The sequence below is a fragment of the Leuciscus leuciscus genome (assembly GCF_965113295.1).
Source record: "Leuciscus leuciscus genome assembly, chromosome: 14".
Lineage (NCBI taxonomy): Eukaryota > Metazoa > Chordata > Actinopteri > Cypriniformes > Leuciscidae > Leuciscus > Leuciscus leuciscus.
Genome location: NC_138738.1, coordinates 2,204,873 through 2,224,413, shown reverse-complemented (window position 1 = coordinate 2,224,413; position 19,541 = coordinate 2,204,873). Strand labels below are relative to the sequence as shown.

General features: G+C 36.2%; 2 protein-coding genes across 3 annotated transcripts in view; one reads left to right on the top strand and one right to left on the bottom strand.

The window, feature by feature from the left end:
• Nucleotides 1-7,185, bottom strand: part of cbfa2t2 (CBFA2/RUNX1 partner transcriptional co-repressor 2) — a 41,361-nt gene extending 34,176 nt beyond the window's left edge. Inside the window, exon 1 of one of the 2 annotated variants that reach the window (XM_082136409.1) lies at nucleotides 7,011-7,185. In XM_082136409.1, the coding sequence (XP_081992535.1) occupies nucleotides 7,011-7,038 (28 nt within the window). In that variant the 5' untranslated portion in view covers nucleotides 7,039-7,185. The remainder of the gene's footprint in view (nucleotides 1-7,010) is intronic. The other variant, XM_082136408.1, reaches the window with a different exon arrangement.
• Nucleotides 7,186-15,391: 8,206 nt separating this feature from the next.
• snta1 (syntrophin, alpha 1) overlaps nucleotides 15,392-19,541 on the top strand; it is a 40,766-nt gene continuing 36,616 nt past the window's right edge. The window contains exon 1 of the mRNA XM_082136441.1: nucleotides 15,392-15,751. Within this exon, the coding sequence (XP_081992567.1) occupies nucleotides 15,469-15,751 (283 nt within the window). The 5' untranslated portion in view covers nucleotides 15,392-15,468. The remainder of the gene's footprint in view (nucleotides 15,752-19,541) is intronic.

Genomic DNA, 19,541 nt, shown 5'->3' with positions numbered 1-19,541 from the left:
CACAGAGAGAGAGAGAGAGAGAGAGAGAGAGAGAGAGAGAGAGAGAGAGAGAGAGAGAGAGAGAGAGAGAGAGAATAGTGTAATGTAAACCGCTAGATTTATTTTCATTTTTACATTGTATGGGGGAATCTCACAAAAATATTTCAGAAAAAGAATATTTCAAAGATTCATTATAAAAGTATTAATATTTCACACCAAAATCTTATGAAAAAAATTATAATTTTGCATAAATAAAATCTAAATGCTAAAAAAATCTCATTCTCAATAATGTGATGCAAAATAAAAAGCCACACTATTTAAATTGTAAAGTACACTTGTATAAGTGTACATAATGGTACTATTTGTTTTATTAAAGTTAATTGCTATATTACAATGTCGATTTTTTTTAAATATCTGGGCAAGAGAAAATTATATTATTGTCATTAAAACAATGTTTTATGCAATGCAAAAAAAGATCTTAATGGTCTTAAAAATATAATTTCTGGTTTCTTTTTTAGGTAAAATAGTACCTGGACATTTGATCAAGAGGTTCAGCTGTGCATCAGCGTCTCTAACGGTTTTGGTTTAATGTAAAGCTTCTTGAATCTGAACCTGAGATTTCAGAAAGTTCCAGAAAATATTCCTAAACTCCACAGAAATGTGGGTGAAGGAGGTGGAGGGGTCGTTCTCAAGCAGTGTGTGTGTGTGTGTGTGTGTGTGTGTGTGTGTGTGTGTGTGTGTGTGTGTGTGTGTGTGTGTGTGTGTGTGTGTGTGTGTGTGTGTGTATGGTGGGGGTCTTAAAAAGCTTTAATGGCATGATAAGCCCCTTTCACAAGCTCTTAAACGCTCCTCCCTGATAGACTCCTCAATGACTGCCGTCTTTGTCCCTCTTTAAACTCCCACCGGTGCAGAAAGAAGCAGAAAGTTCAGAGCATGATCATCCGTCCCGAAATAATCCCACATTCACGTTCAGGAGGAGAAAGACTCCAAACCCTCCAAACTCGTATTGCTTTGTTTTGGCAACAGGCGGATCAGCTGATCACAGATAACCATCATCAGCCCCTGCAGACGATTGCAGAACAGACTACAAAACGCATCGATGCTCCAGGAATCTGGGAAAAACTCTTTAAAAGGATAGATCATGTTTGTTCTGTTATCATTTACACACCATCGGTTTCTTTCATGGAACACAAAAGAACATTTGTTTCATTCCGTAACTTTTTGGGGTTAAAAATTATCCAAAATACATTTTAGAGCAAGTACATAACCAGCCAGTGTTCAACACTCTCTGCTTGCCTTCGATTCAAAACGGTGAGCTTGTAATAATGTTTTTTCCGCGGGAAATTTCAGTAGCACCTCACTGCAGTACACGAGATCCAGGGGGCGGAGTTGGATCCAGATCCAACTCCTCCCACCTTACATATACCTAAACCTACCAATCTCCACCACTTAGATCTGGATCCAACTCCTCCCCCTGGATTTCATGTTCTGCAGTGAGGACCATCTCGGAAATTTGCGTCTTTGCGTGATTCCGTCACATCTGTCCACATAAAGAAGAGTCTCGGCTAGTCGGCTATGATGTGTGTGGATGTCTGAGATTTATAGCCTTTTCTCACAGCACTTGATATAATTAAACTTATCAATTTGATGGCGGATCCAGAAAGGTTCAAACGACAATCACCAACTGGAGATTCACCCGCTGTAAGACTTCGGAGAAAAAAAGAGACTGACACCGGCCCGTGCGAAAACAAGGATAAATATCGGAAGGGCATTAGTCACGCAATGCTGATGTTGTTAACATGAACAATTTGAGAACAAAGTATAATTTGCAAAGTATAACATTCTTATATTGGTCAAACTTCCCAAAAGTAGAATCTGTGATTGCGAATGCCAGGATTCACACCGGCAGCGACTGACAGCCGCACATTCTCCTCAAAACTTCGGATTCATCTGCGCTGTGCCGTGCCGAGGCACAACCCACGTAATGTTGATCATTCCGCGAATAACTGCAATTGCAGATTTCGAACAGAGATGGCGACAAAGAGGAAAAACTGCGGACTGCAGCTTTAAAGCAACACTAAGGAACTTTTCCTCTTCGGTCCCCCTACAGGTTGGAAGCGGAATTGCCCATTACCGCTGTCGTAAATAATTTTGTCGCACGCACGCTCGCTGTTTATCCAGCACCGGCTTTGAATGAACGATGTCCACAGACAATGTATTGCGACATCAGAAACGAAGAAAAACGAAATAATGACTATTGTAACGCTTGACATAAAGCAAGTCAAATTTGTAGTTTTCTTATGTCTCACTCAAACTGAAACACGACCCGGTTTGGCAAACTTGCATTGTGTGGTTATAGCAGATATAGGGCCGCGCAAAGCGAATCCAGAAGTGCCTTTCACCCTGTTACGACCTGATGAACCACTGATACGATTTTGGAAACATTATTTTAAGGTAAAAAAATTGACTTAGTGTTGCTTTAACAAACAAAACACACAAAAAAGCAATCGGTGATGAAGAACCAAAAAACTCCATATGTCTAGAATGCGATATTCCAAGTCTTTAGAAGTCACACATAATCTGAAATTTAAGTTTGAAGACTGAAGTCAATGGGTTTTTGATTAAATGTCTGAGATAATGTCTGTGTGTGAACACAAGCTCACGATATTTTCGTGTTTTATTCTTCGACATATACATCAGAATCTCGTGATGTTTTGAAGCTTTTATTTATCTTGAAAAAGGCATTTGCTAACATGTGTCTAGATGGGACTACTGAGGTTGTCGGATATTAAACTTCATCACACCGAACGGTTCGCTTCACAGCCTCGTCGTGTTTATAATCGAGATCCTGCAAACGGTCCTAACTCAAACATTCAGGGAAAATGTTTTTAAATAAAGATTAAAAGCGCTATCGAAGCTTAATGGTGTCATGCGACTGTGTCAAGCCTAATTTTAGCTTTTTACTTCTGCCGATTATATTTAGGCTTCAAAAGATTCATTTGTGAAGATTAAAGGGTTAGTAAAAAAAGAAAAAGAAAAAAAAAAGGTCATTATTTACTTACACTTAAGAAAGCCTAAATTCAGTCTGTACATCATATAAAGCGATCGAGTCTCTTCAGAACATTTTGACTAAACTGCTCAACCATTATAGCCTGGAAATCCAGATCTAAATCTGAAAGATGAATGGTTTGGCATCGACTAATGAAACTCAGCCAGCTCGAGGGGCGGCACCAAGCATGCATTTGAAAATCTCACTGCACGCAATTGGATAACACTACGACCAATCACAACAAGTTATCGCTTAGCTACCAGCGGAGCTAACTGGTAGATTAGACTCTCGCCGTATCCGGTCGGCAAAACAGCAAAAACGGCCTTCTTGTAAAGGAAGGATTCGAGCGTCGTCTTCTGTTCCTGTTTTAGATAAAAAGCCAAGTCTAACTCGTTCATTGTAGCGGCCAAAGCCGTTTCAAACAACTGGTGTTCATCCATAGCCATCTTGCAATGTTTACTAATGACTTCGACGTCGCAGCGCTGTCGTCATCTCGCCTCTGGCCCGCCTATATCAGATAACCCGATGTGATTGGTGCAGCTCGGATACAAGGGCATATTTAATGAGCATCATTACTCAACGCCAGAGTAAACTCGCTGAGCAACTCTGGAATTCCAGGGTACAACCATTATGGGTTAGTTAGGACAATCTCTTTATTAACTTTTCGAAGCTTCAAAGTGGAAGTTGCTTAGATTGTTAATGGAGGGACAGAAATCTCTCAGATTTCATTGAAAATATCTTCATTTGTTTTTCGGAGATGAACGAAAGTCTTACGGGTTTGGAACGACATAAGGGCGAGTAAATGGAAAAATCCTATTGTCAAACTTCAAAAACATATCATTAATTCAGTATCGGGTCTCACGTGTCTCGTAACCAATCGTAATGCGACACAACGGAATATGATTGAGTCTAAATGAGGTTCGAGAGGGCAAGGTTTTGAGCAGCGGGACTTCAGAGCGAGCAAATAATGAGTAAATGATGAGACTTTTCATTTTTAGGCTCAATGAAGCGTATCAAAACAAAGACAGTTGTCAACACATGAGGTTAATATTCGTGATGAATCAGCAGCATATTAGGAAATCTGAAATGGACTTTTCTAAACGGGGTCAGAGGCCCGACTCCAGGCGCTCCAGTCCTGTAATAATCCGTGTCTCCAGCAAAAAAACGGACATTCTGGGCAACAGTCGCTCGCTGGTGGTGAGAGAACTATTCGCTGTGGAGCCTCGACATCTGGATCCAATCTTCCACAGCCTGTCCGCGCAGCAGTGGGCGACGAGAAACATCTGGTGGAGCTGATGTCAATTACTGCGTTGTGTTTCCCTTCCGAGATAATCCATCCAACACACACAAGCGCGTACACGCTCCCACAAAAAAACAGCCAGCTGAGTGGCTAAACACAAGAACGGGGTCAACGGCGTCCAAATGCACACACTAAGAGTCAAATTTAACACTGTTTTAACACTGTTTTATGAATCTATGGCATTGCAACCACATAAAAAGAGGAATAAAAGTCGATGCCGATAAAGCATTTGCAACTGTGTGCACTGAGCATCCATTTTATTATGGCTGGGACTCAAAGGGTTTTGGATTGCTAATATGACGCAGCTCTCAGACGCTTTAAGAGGAGAAGCGTGAAGCCAAAGCGGGTCAAGATTGCCTTGTTTAAACGCTAACATCTGCTCAAACCCAAGTGGAGGAGACCCATGCCTCATTCCCCGCTCTTCTTACTCTCTCTTTCTGACGTGCACAAACTCTCCCACGCGACAGGACTGGACGCCGCGTTGCCAGCGCCGGAGACCCCGACAGCAAGAGCCAAGAGCAATTAAAGTGCTAATTCAAACCTGAAGGGCCCTTTTGTCCTGTGTTTCCTTTCTTCAAGTCAGAGGATCGGAATCTAACCAAGCCCAACACACACACACACACACACACACACACAAACTTCTCGTCTTTTAAGAGCTCCAGCCAAAGCTGAAGGGGAAAATTACACCAAAGTTCTAAAGCTTTAGGTTTCCAAATGGATTATGCACCATAAACTCACGAGAGGCTCATTAGAGAGGGATGGACACAGGCATTCATGTTGACAGGATTCTGGACAAAACTGTAAAGTTCATGTTTTGGAAATGGTCCATTGTATTACCATGTTTTTTAAACCATGTGTTTTTTAAAGAACACTAACGAAAAGTACCATGGCACCATGGTTTGGTTTGTTGGCCATTTCCCATAGTATTAGCAAGGTTTCTGGATATTTACCATGGTATTTTGGGATATACATTGGAATAGCATGAGCTATATGAGTTTCAGTACCATGGTATATTTCAAAGTACCATGGTTTTACCATCTGAAACAATTAATAAAAAAAAAATTTTTTTTAAATACTATATAAATAGTACTAAAATATTACTGACCACAGTAATAATACAATGGTAATACTATGGTACTGAAATGTATGTGCCATGGTATTTACATATAAATACAATGGCACATGCTTTTTGTAAACAAACTGGACACAGGCAATGTGATACTCACTCTCAGCTCATGACTAGTCAATCACCAACATCCAACATCTTCAACTACATCACGCCCTCAAGTGGACAAAACGATCATCACATGATCTTCAGCATCATCAGCTATCAGATGCATTAGTTATTCAGGCCAAAGAAACAAACCCCAGGGATAAAACAATGGCCTGCGTTATTCTCGAGCACGAGTGACCCCGACAGCGCTGCTGTGGCACCATGACATTTCATTGTAAACACACACACACACACACACACACACAGTGCTCCTGTAGATCAGTCCACTGAGCTGCACTAAAGTCCAGATGGTGTGAAACTTTGCTGAAGGGATTAACGCCAAATCCTCCAGTGAGACACAAGAGAGGGTCCGTCTCCGACCCTCAAAACAGATTAGAGCTGGTTTACCATGCTTTACAGACAGCTTGCCCTTACCAAGCACAAACCATTGGATTAGCATGAAAATACAGCACAGGACTTTATTTTTCATCAGTGAACTTCAAAGAATACCATGATATGCCCGCCATCATTTTAGTGTCCAAACAAACAAGCATGGGAGTAGAATGTCCACACACACATATAACATGGTAACACCACCCAAACTACAGAGATGATATCAATGTACTTCATATAGCCTTACCATGGTATATGGTACTCCAAGAATACTATAGTAATACCATGGTACTTACAGAAAAGTACCATGGTTTTTCATAAGCATATCATAGAAATCTATGCCAATGCTGTGATATTTTAAGTACCTTATAACTTGTACATTATTTATTAATAATTAAACATAATGTATTACTTTTAGTGATAGCCTATACAAAAAATAAAAGCATAAGATTATTTTGCCATTTACTGTAAATATATGAATATGGCAATCAATGGTGGCCTAACATACTGTGGTATTGCTATCTGACATCATCATAAAAATTGTACAAAATATTGGCAAATGGATCAAAAGAGCACAATTTAACACGATTAAATGATAAAGTAAACAAAAAGTCTTGTCACTAAAATTAAAAAATTAACACTTAGTTAAAAAATCCCGAAAGCTTCATGAACTGACGTTCCATTTCAATGTATTATGTTAAATTTGTTGTGATGTGCCATTTATTTTGTTTAATCTTCACACTGAACGCGTTCCAACAAATGGAACGCAGAAGAACGCGGGAGTTTCGAACGCTCGTGACCCGGAGGCGCTGCTCGTATGACGCATGCGCAGACTGACTGACTCGAAAATAATAATACACGTTTTGAGAGAACGATACATTCCAGTCAAAACAATAGCGACTGTAATAATTGTACACCATAGATGGAAAATTCGCCATATAGCACTAAATATGTGTTATTCTCGCTGTTCTGTTGATAATTTTCTGTTGACATGGCGCAATACGCCTTAGGCTACTGTAAGACAATTGCACAAAATGCTACAAAGAAACACACACAATCACTACTAGTGCACTTACACTGAAACGCGCCCGGAATCCCGACCATCCTGAGCTCTTCTCGCGCGCTGACAGACTCTAGCCGAGGTGTGTGTGTGTGTTGAGTGGTTTTGTAGTCCAGTCTCCTTCACTATAGTTCCACGGACTCGGGGTGTGTGTCTGTGTGTGTCTGATGGGGGTCTGAACACACTGATAGCATCTCTGGCATGTTTATTACTGGAGGAGGAGCTACTGTCTACATACACTCTTACAATGAATCTGGTCAGTGGTGATACCATGGTACAGTAATGCTACCAGATGTTACCTTAATGTATATTATATGGTAGCCGATTGAATGATTATAATGTCATATACCATAATACATGATTATATGATGCCATTGCATCACTTTGGTATTATTCCCAGAAAACATGGTAAAACCATGGGACGTCTCCTCAAATGTCCTACACATACATACATACATACAAAAAAACAAATACAATGATAATACTGTTCCTCTGAATTTCAGGACCCTGGCATACATTAAATATATTAAATTACACTTTTTATTATATTAAACTGAGGTTATAAAAGAATAAATATTCCATATAGGCTCTCAATCAATATGAGCTCACTTAACAGCATGTGTTATTTTAGTATTATTTACCGGTATATACATTTTTTATAATTTATATACTTATACAGTATTTATTAATATTTTAAATGAGCTTTTATTTTTATCTTTTCAAATTTATTTTATTTTAATTTCTTTAAATATTTCTATTAAGTTTTAGCTTTATTATTTTCAGATTTAGTCATTTTAGTACTTCAACATAAACTTATTTTTTTATAACATTTGTTAAAAATCTGTCCAAAATGTATATCTTATTTTATTTTAGCTTTAATTCAGATAACAAAAACAATTTTAAATAGTTTTAGTTGAAAATATCAACACTGATGTATGTTATATTTTAGAAAATAAATTAATAGAATATCTTTTAGAAGTTTTTATGGAATGCTATACATATGTATATATATATAATGGGTTCCTGAGGTGTACATTTTATATAATTATTATTATTGAATTAATTAATTAATTAATTTGTTTTAAAGAATATTAGTTTTGGTTGCATCTATAGAGTGTAAAACTATCTTTTTAAAAAATGTATGTTATATTTTAGAAAATAAATTAATAGAATATTTTTTAGATGTTTTAATGGAATGCTGTACATATGTATATAAATAATGTTATATAGGGTTCCTGAGGTGTACATTAATATATCTATATATATTAATATATTATTTTTAAAGAAAACACTTAAATTATTGGTTGCATCTATACAGTGTAAACTATCTTTAAACAAATATATATATATATATATATATATATATATATATATATATATATATATATATATATATATACATATACATATATACAACATACACACACACACACACACACACACACACACACACACACAGTATATTGTTATAGTGTTTCTGAGGTGTCTGAGAGTGTAACATGGGTCCCTGACAAGCTGACAAAGACATTGACTCATCCCTAAGAATCTCTGGAGTCTGAACTGTTTTCCTCTTCATCTCAGTGTGGATGTGGCTCAGACTGAACTGTTCATCCGTGTTGTTTGCGTCTGATAGACAGAATGAGACTCTCTCTCTCTCTCTCTCTCTCTCTCTCTCTCCTCCCACACGAACACATGTCTCTCGCTGGAGTGCGTCTCCACCTGCTCTCACGCGTGCGGGACAGATGCTCACCAACAACAACACATTAACACCGGCCGTCCTGAGAGAGAGAGAGAGAGAGAGAGAGAGAGAGAGAGGCTGCAGAACTCTTCTGCAAGAGATGCACTGTATAAAACCAAGGGGCATTTAGTAGTAAAGCTGCTTTGAAACTATCTATATTGTTAAAAGCGCTATATAAATGAAGGTGACTTGACTTGGGTGTAACAATACATCGTGTCACAATATATCACAATACAAAAATGCAACAATGTATCGTTGATAGTGAGAATATGTGTCGTGTATAGTTCACAATAGAATGAAAATTTCTGTGAGGAACAAATTCAAGTTTTCAGAGTTTTAGTGTCAGTTCTACATTACATATATAATGTTGAATATAATGTATAATAATGCAATGGGGGAATATTTGTGTGTCTTGATAATGCCAGATGTCTGATGTAACCAGTATAAAGTGTCCTACATTATTTTAAATATCTAGTCAGTGAAAGAGTGCAAGAATATTCGTCTAAAATAATTCTGTGTTTTCAGCTTCAGAATCATGAATATTGTTATTCTGGCGTCTCTATTGTCCTGTGCTTTGGGTTTCAAGGTCAAGCCTATTCATTTACACTCCCAATGTAATACCAAATTGAGCATTTTTATCAAATTTTGTTAACCTTTTATCATATGTCTGGGAGTATCGCAGTAATATGGTCTTGTGAGTTCAGTATCGTGACATGAGGGAACCGTTACACTCCTGTCATCTAGTGCTAACTCAACAGATGCTGAACATGAAGACAGTCGGGATCATGAGGAGATTCTCAGCACACCTGTGTGAACTTGAGGAGAGCTGACCAGGTAAAGTCCTCAGCTGGTGTGTGAAGAGAGAGAGTGTGTGATGAGGACTGATGAGTGAGCAGGTTCAGACAGACGGAGGAGTGTGTGGTCTGTGAGTGTGTCACGTGTGTGACCCGGCAGGCCTTTGTGATGATAATTTGTAACGGGCAAATGAAGCAGCGTGTCAACAAAGACAGAAATGCATTAGTCCGAATGGCAGAAGTCGCCCTGCTGATGTGACTCGTGCCAGCGTGTGTGTGTGTGTGTGTGATTGACAGCTGGGCTTGTGTCTCTGAGTGTGTGTGTCTTTGTCACTGGTCTATTTAGTGCATTAGCAGGTCTTTGACAATGCAACAGCTTTCCATCACGACCCCCAGCTCTTATTCTCCTGCTGTTCTTCTCCTGTGTGTGTGTGTGTGTGTGTGTGTGTGTGTGTGTGTGTGTGTGTGTGTGTGTGTGTGTGTGTGTGTGTGTGTGTGTGTGTGTGTGTGTGTGTGTGTGTGTGTGTGTGTGTGTGTACCTGCTGTTCTCCTGAGGTCTGAGCAAAGGCCCGGGGTCACAGAGGTCAGCAGGCAGACGCCTGGTTAACCCTCCAGGGTAAAGACATACACACACACACACACACACACACACACACACACACACACACACACACACACACACACACACACACACTTCAAGACAGTAAGGTTATATATGAGCAGATGGACACCAGGGACGGCTTATCGTACGCTGACATACAGCTCCTCCTCAGCACAAACATATGCATTTACATTTCATTTTTATCAGGCAAAAACACACACACACACACACACACACACACACACACACACACACACACACACACACACACACACACACACGCGCACGCGCACACACACACACACACACACACACACACACACACACACACACACACACACACACACACACACACACACACACACACACACACACACACTCTCTCTCACACACACACACACACATATACAGTATTAGTGTTATTTTAGTATAATTTATTTTCTATTATAGTTGAATTCATATTTTGAATTAGCTTTTATTTTTATATTTTCTGTGTTTATTAATTTTTATTAAATTTGTGTATTTTTATTTATATTTAGGTTTAATAAATAATAAACATCCCGGTTTAAGTTTGAGTATTATTAGTATTGAATATTATTTATCTCCATTTTCCAGTTTATTTAATTTTAGTGCTTATTTCTGTTCAGCATTTATATTTTTTGTTTATTTTAGGTTTTTTCATCACATCTTTTATTTCAATGAACATGGAACAACAATTCTTTTTTTTATCCAGATTTAGGTCCACATATATATGAATGTATAAGGATAAAGGCAGGGTCCTGTGACTGCTCCCCGTTCCTTTTAGCCTTTTCCCGATGTTTCTAATACCCCAGTAACACTTTACAATAAAGGATCATTTATTTATATATTTAACATGAGCTTACAATGAAAAATGAACTCTACAGCATTTATGAATATTAGTCAATGTTAATTTGACTAAAAGTTGTATCTGTTACATTAGTTAATGCAGCGTTTTAACATTAACGATTAAAAATGTTTTATATATAATTATAAATTAAGGAATTAATAAGGAATTAAAGACTATAAAGAACTTAAAGAAATGTTGATTAAAACAGTTTAAGATGAAGTATAGCACATCATACTGCAGAATAATGCTGACAAACTGAGTCTATATCAGGATAAAAACATACATATACACACAGAATCATAAAAACATATCAAAAAATGAAAACATAAAACACACACACACACACACACACACACACACACACACACACACACACACACACACACACACACACAGATAGCGAGAGAAATACACAGCAAAGTTCCAAAGGCAGACGTACGACAGGTCTGAGACTCCAGACAGACATGAAGGATTATGAGAACAGATGGTGTAATGGTAGAAAACACCCAAACCAAAAATGCTAATATTCATATAACACCCCCATATGCACATAAACACACACACACACACACACACACACACACTATATTGCTATACAATGCAATGCTATATTATATGGTTTGAAAAATATTGGAGAATAAGTAAATACTATGGCATATAATTATATTGCACAGAAACAAATATAATATAATATACCATTTTTTTAATTGCTAACAAGCATTGTTCAATACTGAAGCCACATTTTTAAAACTCTTAAATAAACTCGTTCCAATAACACTGGCAAATATTCTCATTCAGAAAACACACACGTCACTCATAAACACACTGACCTGAAAATCAAAAACAGGGAGCATTACATTAATGTTGAACTTTTATTTGTAACGTCTGAATGTTTTTTATTCACATAAATATTCATTATTTTATAAGAATAAGATCTTTTCATTTTACTGTATCAGGATGTGATGTAGGTTGAAGAAGACAAAGAGGCCAATGGCTCCAATACATACGTTTTACTAATCACTCAGATATGCACATACAGCCAGAAGGTTTACACACACCAAACTCAACATAACTATGACTAGATGTTACCAGACATTAGAATGGACAAAGACTGACTGAACAGAGGGAACTAAACACAGACACTGATGAACATAAACCAGGTGACACAGATGAACACTAACTAACAGACCACAGGTGATGAAGATGAACTAATGATAACAGAGAAGACAAGTCCGATGAAAAAACAAACCAAACAGAACACAACAGTGACATACTGACTGTATTGCAGCATTAATAATGAATGAGAAACTAAGCAATTTGTTTTTGTGTTTCTATATCTTTACATATAGTTATTTACATCCAAGAAATAAAAAGTTGAAACAACAACAAAATCCGGAACAACAACAAACACAAAAAAAGATCAGAAATCAGAAACGTGTGTAGTTACAATGGTGTGTGTGTGTGTGTGTGTGTGTGTGTGTGTGTCTGTGTGTGTCTGTGTGTGTGTGTGTGTGTGTGTGTGTGTGTGTGTGTGTGTGTGTGTGTGTGTGTGTGTGTGTGTGTGTCGTCGCCGCTGTGATGGGCCGGTCATCTGTCCAGGGTGTTTTCCTCTCATATGAGACTCTGGGAAACACTCCAGCTTCCCCACAACACACAGGACAAGCAGTTTGGAAAATGCATGGAATGTACAGTATGGAATGTACAGTATGGATGTACAGTACTGTGAGGTTCTAGTTCTCCCTTGCTCTCCCACTCTTTTTCCCGATCAATGTGTCTTTCTTGATCCATGTTTCCAAACAAAATCATTCTGAAGACATCCTGATTTTAAAAAGATGACTGGAAAAATTACTACTGTAATAAAGGCTAAAAATAGGACTGTTTGTAATAATTATCATTTAATTTCATTGTAAATATTTTGCTAATATTTTATATTTCAATATAATTCCTGCAGAGTTTGCCATCACACTGATTTGAATGTGCTTTTATCAGTTTTGAAAGCAGTGTGTTAGCTAACTAACTATATCTATATCTTATATCTGCAGCAAATATAGTGTTTTGCAGAAAGTTTTTTTTGGGTGATATTGTCATTGCATGCATTTTTTTTTTATATATATAAATTATTTAAATAGAGTTTTGAAAATGTGGCTTCAGTATTGAATCATGCATGTTTTACATTTTTTTATTATTATTATTTTTTGAACAATATCAATTTACAAACTCAAGCAGGGAACAATAATATGCATATGCATGTTAAAAAATATACACAAATAACATGTAATTAAATGTCCATTTGATATCTGTGCATATAGGCCTATGCCTAAATAGGTTAGTATATAATTATTTTATTTTTTTAAACAAGCATATTTAGTACAATAAACAAAAGCATAATCTTCAAAACGCTTAAAGGGGGGTTTGAACAATCCTTGTTAGCAATTGAGAAAAACTGTAATGTTGGTTTACACATAAGTGCAGATGAGGAATGATTTCACCACTAGAGGGAGACACAGTTACTGTACATCTATTGAGGAGAGGAATCTGGAAACACTGAAGAGAAGTATACAGTTGTAAGTTGTGTTGAACAGTAAAAGAAACTTGACAACACAAAGCTTGCAGAATCAGTGGTTTATATGTGGGTCAGTGAGGAGCTCTGGGTGTTTGTGTTTGCTGAGGAACAATCCAAACTTTTCCGCGTATAAAGAGACTAATTAGAGCCTTTCTCCGGGAATTAGGTCGAATAGTTTCACACTGTACCGTCAATGCAAACGAGCTTCTTTCCCAACATTAGCAGGAGTCTGGAAATGAGCTTCAGATGAAGGGCTTCAGCTAGCCTGTGCTTCAGATCTGACAGCTGAGATCCGGAGGTAAAAATAATACACTCACAAAATATAGCATGCTAAAAATGTACTATAAATGTTATGCCAAAATACCACAGTTATGATATCAGTTATGACACACACACACACACACACACACACACACACACACACACACACACACACACACACACACACACACACACACACACACACACACACACACACACACACACACACACACACACACACACACACACACATCTATATCTGTATCTAATTGCATGTGTTCTTAATTGGCAACATTTTCATAATAATATCTTATATTTCATTGGAAAATGTATTATATAATTTCAGTCAGAATGCCTGATAAACATGCTGTAAGTCCTGGTGTCTCTACAGTGGACATGTTTGAAATCAATGAAATCAACAGAAAGTCATATTTTGATTAGAAACCCCATAACATTTTCCTGATATGTTGATTTATGACAAACATTTTGAAATGATAATTACAAAATATTAGCATATTTCCATAAGAGTTCTACATTTGATCACTAATTTAATGTACGTCATTTTTAAAAAGCAAGGAGAAGTTGGTATTTGGTATCTCTGAAAAGCCCAGAATCTGCTCTTTACAGGACGTCCAGACTGAGACATGTATTGTGCCAGAGAAAATCACTAAAATATAATGTCCACAACAGAGGACAAAAGCCTATTCCTGGAGGATATGAATAAAATAAATAAAATATATATCCTTTTTTTTTTAAATACCCCCCACACTTGTTTCTTATGTTCTAAACAATGTAATGACTTAAAAAAAAAAAAAACTTAATTCCCCCAAAAAAAAAAATATATTTATATATATTTATATATATATATATATTCTGTGTCTCAGGAGGATATGACAATAAAGTAATTTGAAAACTACAGGTGAATTGAGAATCTTAAAATATTCAATAACTCATTGAATTCAATCACTAGAAATAAGAAGCGGATAAAAACATTTCTTATATTGAAAAAAATTATTTGTAGAATTTAATGTTTACAATGTAAGATCTGTTATATGTTTCCTCCAATATCTGTTTGGCTTATGTTCGATGTTAAATGTCATTGTAAACTTTCATGAAAGTTGAGGAAAAAAAGAAGTGAATTGAGAGAGAGAGAGAGAGAGAGAGAGAGAGAGAGAGAGAGAATTTGAATTTTAAATACACCTTTATTGTAACAATTTAGTCTTGAATTATTCACACTTCATCCAATCAATTTGTATTTTTTTTTTTTTTTTTTACACACATGTATATTTAAAAAGTCAACACCAATTAATTTCTCTCATTACTTTGGTAAACAGTCAGCCAACTAGTGTGCTAACTCTACTTTTAGTCTAGCTGCCACAAGCCCCAAAAACATAGGAACCACACTTATTGCATCCTGACCTAGAAGTTTATTTTTTCTTGTTTTCCAGATTACTAATTTTGCAGTGCCAGATACAAAAAAAATAAAATTAAAGCCGAAGTCCTTTTGAGAGAGAGAGAGAGAGAGAGAGAGAGAGAGAGAGAGAGAGAGAGAGAGAGAGAGAGAGAGAGAGTAGGAGGGGGATATAGTGGAGTTGAGTTCGGGACTGCAGCGCCCGTCGCTCCGCTGGTATTCCAGGAATGTGTTGATCATGGCGGCCGCAGTGAAGCCCGTGAGGAGCGGATTGCTGGAGCTCCGCGTTACCGTTCACCACTGGATCCGCGTGCTTGCCACTCTCAGCGAGGACTCGTTCACCGTGAGTCCCGGAGAGACCGGCGAGGAGACCGGGAACAGCTGCTCGCCCGCGCCCGGAGCTGTTAACGGGGATCCGGCGAACCTCAGCGCCTCCCCGGTACCGGACACCATCACCAACGTCAAGCGAACCGTCAGAGTCACCAAACAAGAAGTCGGAGGACTCGGAATAAGTATTAAGGGTAAGACGACTAGTTTATATCGGTTATCAAAGTGTTAATAAACTTATTCTTCCCGAAGAGTTTGGAAACACTTTATGAATCATTCAGGATTCATAAATATTAGATGCTGTATTTTAAACCACTACTTCAGATCTTTTAAAATAATTTATTGTTATTTAAATCTTGGTTTCTTGGACATGTAACTTAGGCTATGGATTTCTTTTAAATAGCCTATTCGTGGTAAAGTTATGGTAATGGTAATAGGCCTATTAAAATAAAACTGATATAACTGATACCTGATTATGTAAAAACATTTATGTAAATATCGGGGGAATATCGGTAAAACCGATTAACGGTTAATCACTAATTGTATATGGGGTTTCCAGGAATACTATGGTAGCAAAATGTAAAACAACAACAAAAACAGTATTATTGTACTTTGTGCAAATTTTTTGTAATCCATGGCAATATGGTCTCAATTCTGAGAGTGCCATAAAAATATAGTACATTAATTTCAGTACCATGGTATTATCTTGCACTTTGCTGGTACTACAGTATCCTATCTTTTGGGTTTCTCGTTATTTTTAGTATCTTAAAACTCTGACAGCTGTCATATTAAGTGAAGACCTTAGAGAAACTACATTTGACCACCATATAAGTTGTGATGTTTTATAAAGATTTGCATGATGTCGCGTTACGGTTAGTGAATCATGCAGTATGTGTGTGTTCTCGGGGGTCGACAGCTGAGTGGAGAATTACCCATCATGCTCAGCTTGTCTCTGGCTTCAGATGAAAGCTGTGGAACAAGAGCAGAGAAGAGTATGGTGCTGTTTATTTTAGGGAGCCATAGAGGGACGACCTTGCCTTGAGTCTGAAGTGCAGTTGTACGTCTATATTTACAGTGCCAGAGTCTTTGGACCCGTCGTTCGAACTCTTTTGGAGAAAAGGGCTTTAGTTTTTAATCTTTCAGATCCCTCAAATATGATCATCCTCATGCAAGGAAGCCCCAGTCTAAAATTTAAAAGGCTATATATTTTCGTTTATTAAGGCCCAAATTATACTGTGAAAGATGTTATAAATATGTTAAAATAAATATTTTTTTAGTTTCTATTATGTTACATTATTTAAAAATTTCAACACACTATAGTACTGTTCTGTAGGGATGCACCGATATGAAAATTTTGGCCAGTACCAGTACCTACTACCGATAACCGATAATTCTTTATATTTAAAAGCAGATAACCGATATATTGGCCGATAAATCTAAATCCAAATTTTTATGTAATTTTTGAGAGCCTGAATTCAAAAACTAAAGTTTCACCATTAAAATCCACGTCCCAAACACACAATTTTATGTTACAGTAGCCGATATTACAGACTTGCGCTTCACTGTATTTTCCTTTTTTGAAGTGATTCCAGTCATATTTCAAGCAATTTAAAACCATCATGTTGAACAGTGCGCATCTGAAGTGTCTCAGCTGAAGGAAATAATACATTATTTATCAGCTTTAATATATCGGCCAAATTTTCTTATCGGGCCGATAACGATAACATTAAAAATGAACCGATATCGGCCGATACCGATATGGTGGTCGATATACCGTGCATCACTACTCTACTGTATTATTTAATTATTTAAATAATTAATATTATTATTTTTATTTTTTTACATTTTCCTATTTATTTTAATTCAATTTATTTATTTCAAATTTTTAGTTTTTCTTGAATTTTTTTTAATAAGTTTGGCACATGAAAACTTAACAGCTCCTCTTCTCTACTAAGAACTCTTTGCTTGTGTTTGTATTTTTATTTTTATTTTTTTCAAGCCTGAAATTATCCAACTAGAATTTGTTTACTCTATAAAGCTCATGTAGCTCCGCCCCTTTTCAGCTCCGCGCTCCTCGTGTTCCTTCTTCCGGTTTGTATTTCCACATGATGAAGGTAAGATCTTACAGATATATGAATGAGGAGCTCGTTTTAAAATCTTCCCGGTCTATGACATCTGCTTCAAACATTACAGTGCTCGTGATAACTTTCGTTAACTCTAAAATAAATAATAAATCCACTTCACCAGCTAATTAATTCTAAAGATGGATCCGCGCTTGTTTCTCTGGTGCATAAGGTCTATTGGATGTTGGAATGTCAAGTTTAATTTAAGTATTTCCCTCAAACCGTAGTTGATTTTATTACAGATATTTTGTCATGTCAGGTGTGCGTTGTATTTTCAGCTTGGCCACTAGGGGCACTATTGCAGGTGTTTATGGCCCAAATCAGCAATTCTCAACTTTTTTGTCAGACAAACCACTTAGATGTGAAATATTTATGTGAAGTTATTTGATTTTAAGGTAATATTTTAATAATTTCCCAATACATTTGCATATTCTCGGTGCTGTGATGATTGATATTGGTCAAATGACATGCAGGTAAACAGATAAACATTCAGAAAGTGTTTTATTTAGATTGTTTTTATTTCTAAATGATTCATATATTGGGCTGCACAAATCATATTGCAATTATTTAGTCATATATGGGGATTTTAACTGTGATATGGCATTTCATCTTATATGATCATAACATTTCATATTGCTGCTGCTGTAACCAACAAGACAAACATTTAGATTTTATTGCATGTACGTAAGTGATGGCCCCACTGCTCTTTTTCATTAACTTTCTGCCATGTTGTTGTGAATTAGTTTTATTGCTCAGGATTATTACCGGCAGCTCCCGAAATAACCTGTGTGATGTACCGGTTATGATGGTGAGGCCAGGACTGGAAAGAGGGGGAACTCTGAGTTTTTATCAGGAAATTTTCTTCCCTCAAATCTTGCAGCCCTGCTCGTAACACAATTCTGATGTAACACTGACATACAAAAGCCTTGTTCATTTTTTATTTATTAAATTTTTTTTTTTTACATTTATTTTATAATATTTCCTATTATTTATTATTTATAATTTAACAGTTACTACAATATATTTACTGCTATTTTTCTAAAATACTCATTTCTTATTTTACAGTGCAATATTATTAGTAATATTTCTTATTTTGTTTAATATTTTATTTGACCAATAATAAATATAATATGTATTAATCATAAAATAAGTATTAATTTATAAATACGTTTTTGCCCAAATTGTGTATTATTATATTGAAATATAATCACAAAAATTTTGCCCTGATTCCGCAATCCGACAAAAAAGCTCAGCAAACCTGGAGCTCTTAAAAAAAAAAAAAAAATAATAATTGTCTTTTTTTTTAAGGACATTTTCTTCCCTCAAATCTTGCAGCCCTGCTTGTGACACAATTCTGATGTAACACTGACATCCAAAAGCCTTGTTCATTTTTTATTTTTTTATTTAATATTTTTTTTTACATTTATTTTATAATATTTCCCCCAAAATGTTGTATAATTATATTATTTAATAATTTAACAGTTACTACACTATTTACTGCTATTTGTTACTCATTTCTTATTTTACAGTGCAATAGTATTATTATAATAGTGATATTTATTATTTTATTTTACAATAATAATTATAATATGTATTAATAATAAAATATGTATTAATTTATAAATACGTTTTTGCCCAAATTGTGTATAATTATATTGAAATATAATTTTTTTTGGATTGGATTTTAATTTTGTACGTTTTTTCAGGATTTTTTCTTACCTCATACAAAAGTCTTTTAAATTTTTTGGTTCAACTCACTCAAATTGTTATGCTGATAATATATGTTGAAATGAAAAGATTTGTGCGACATTAGAAGTGTTTTCTCTAGTGGTCTCAGACCTTTGAACACTGTGTTTGCACA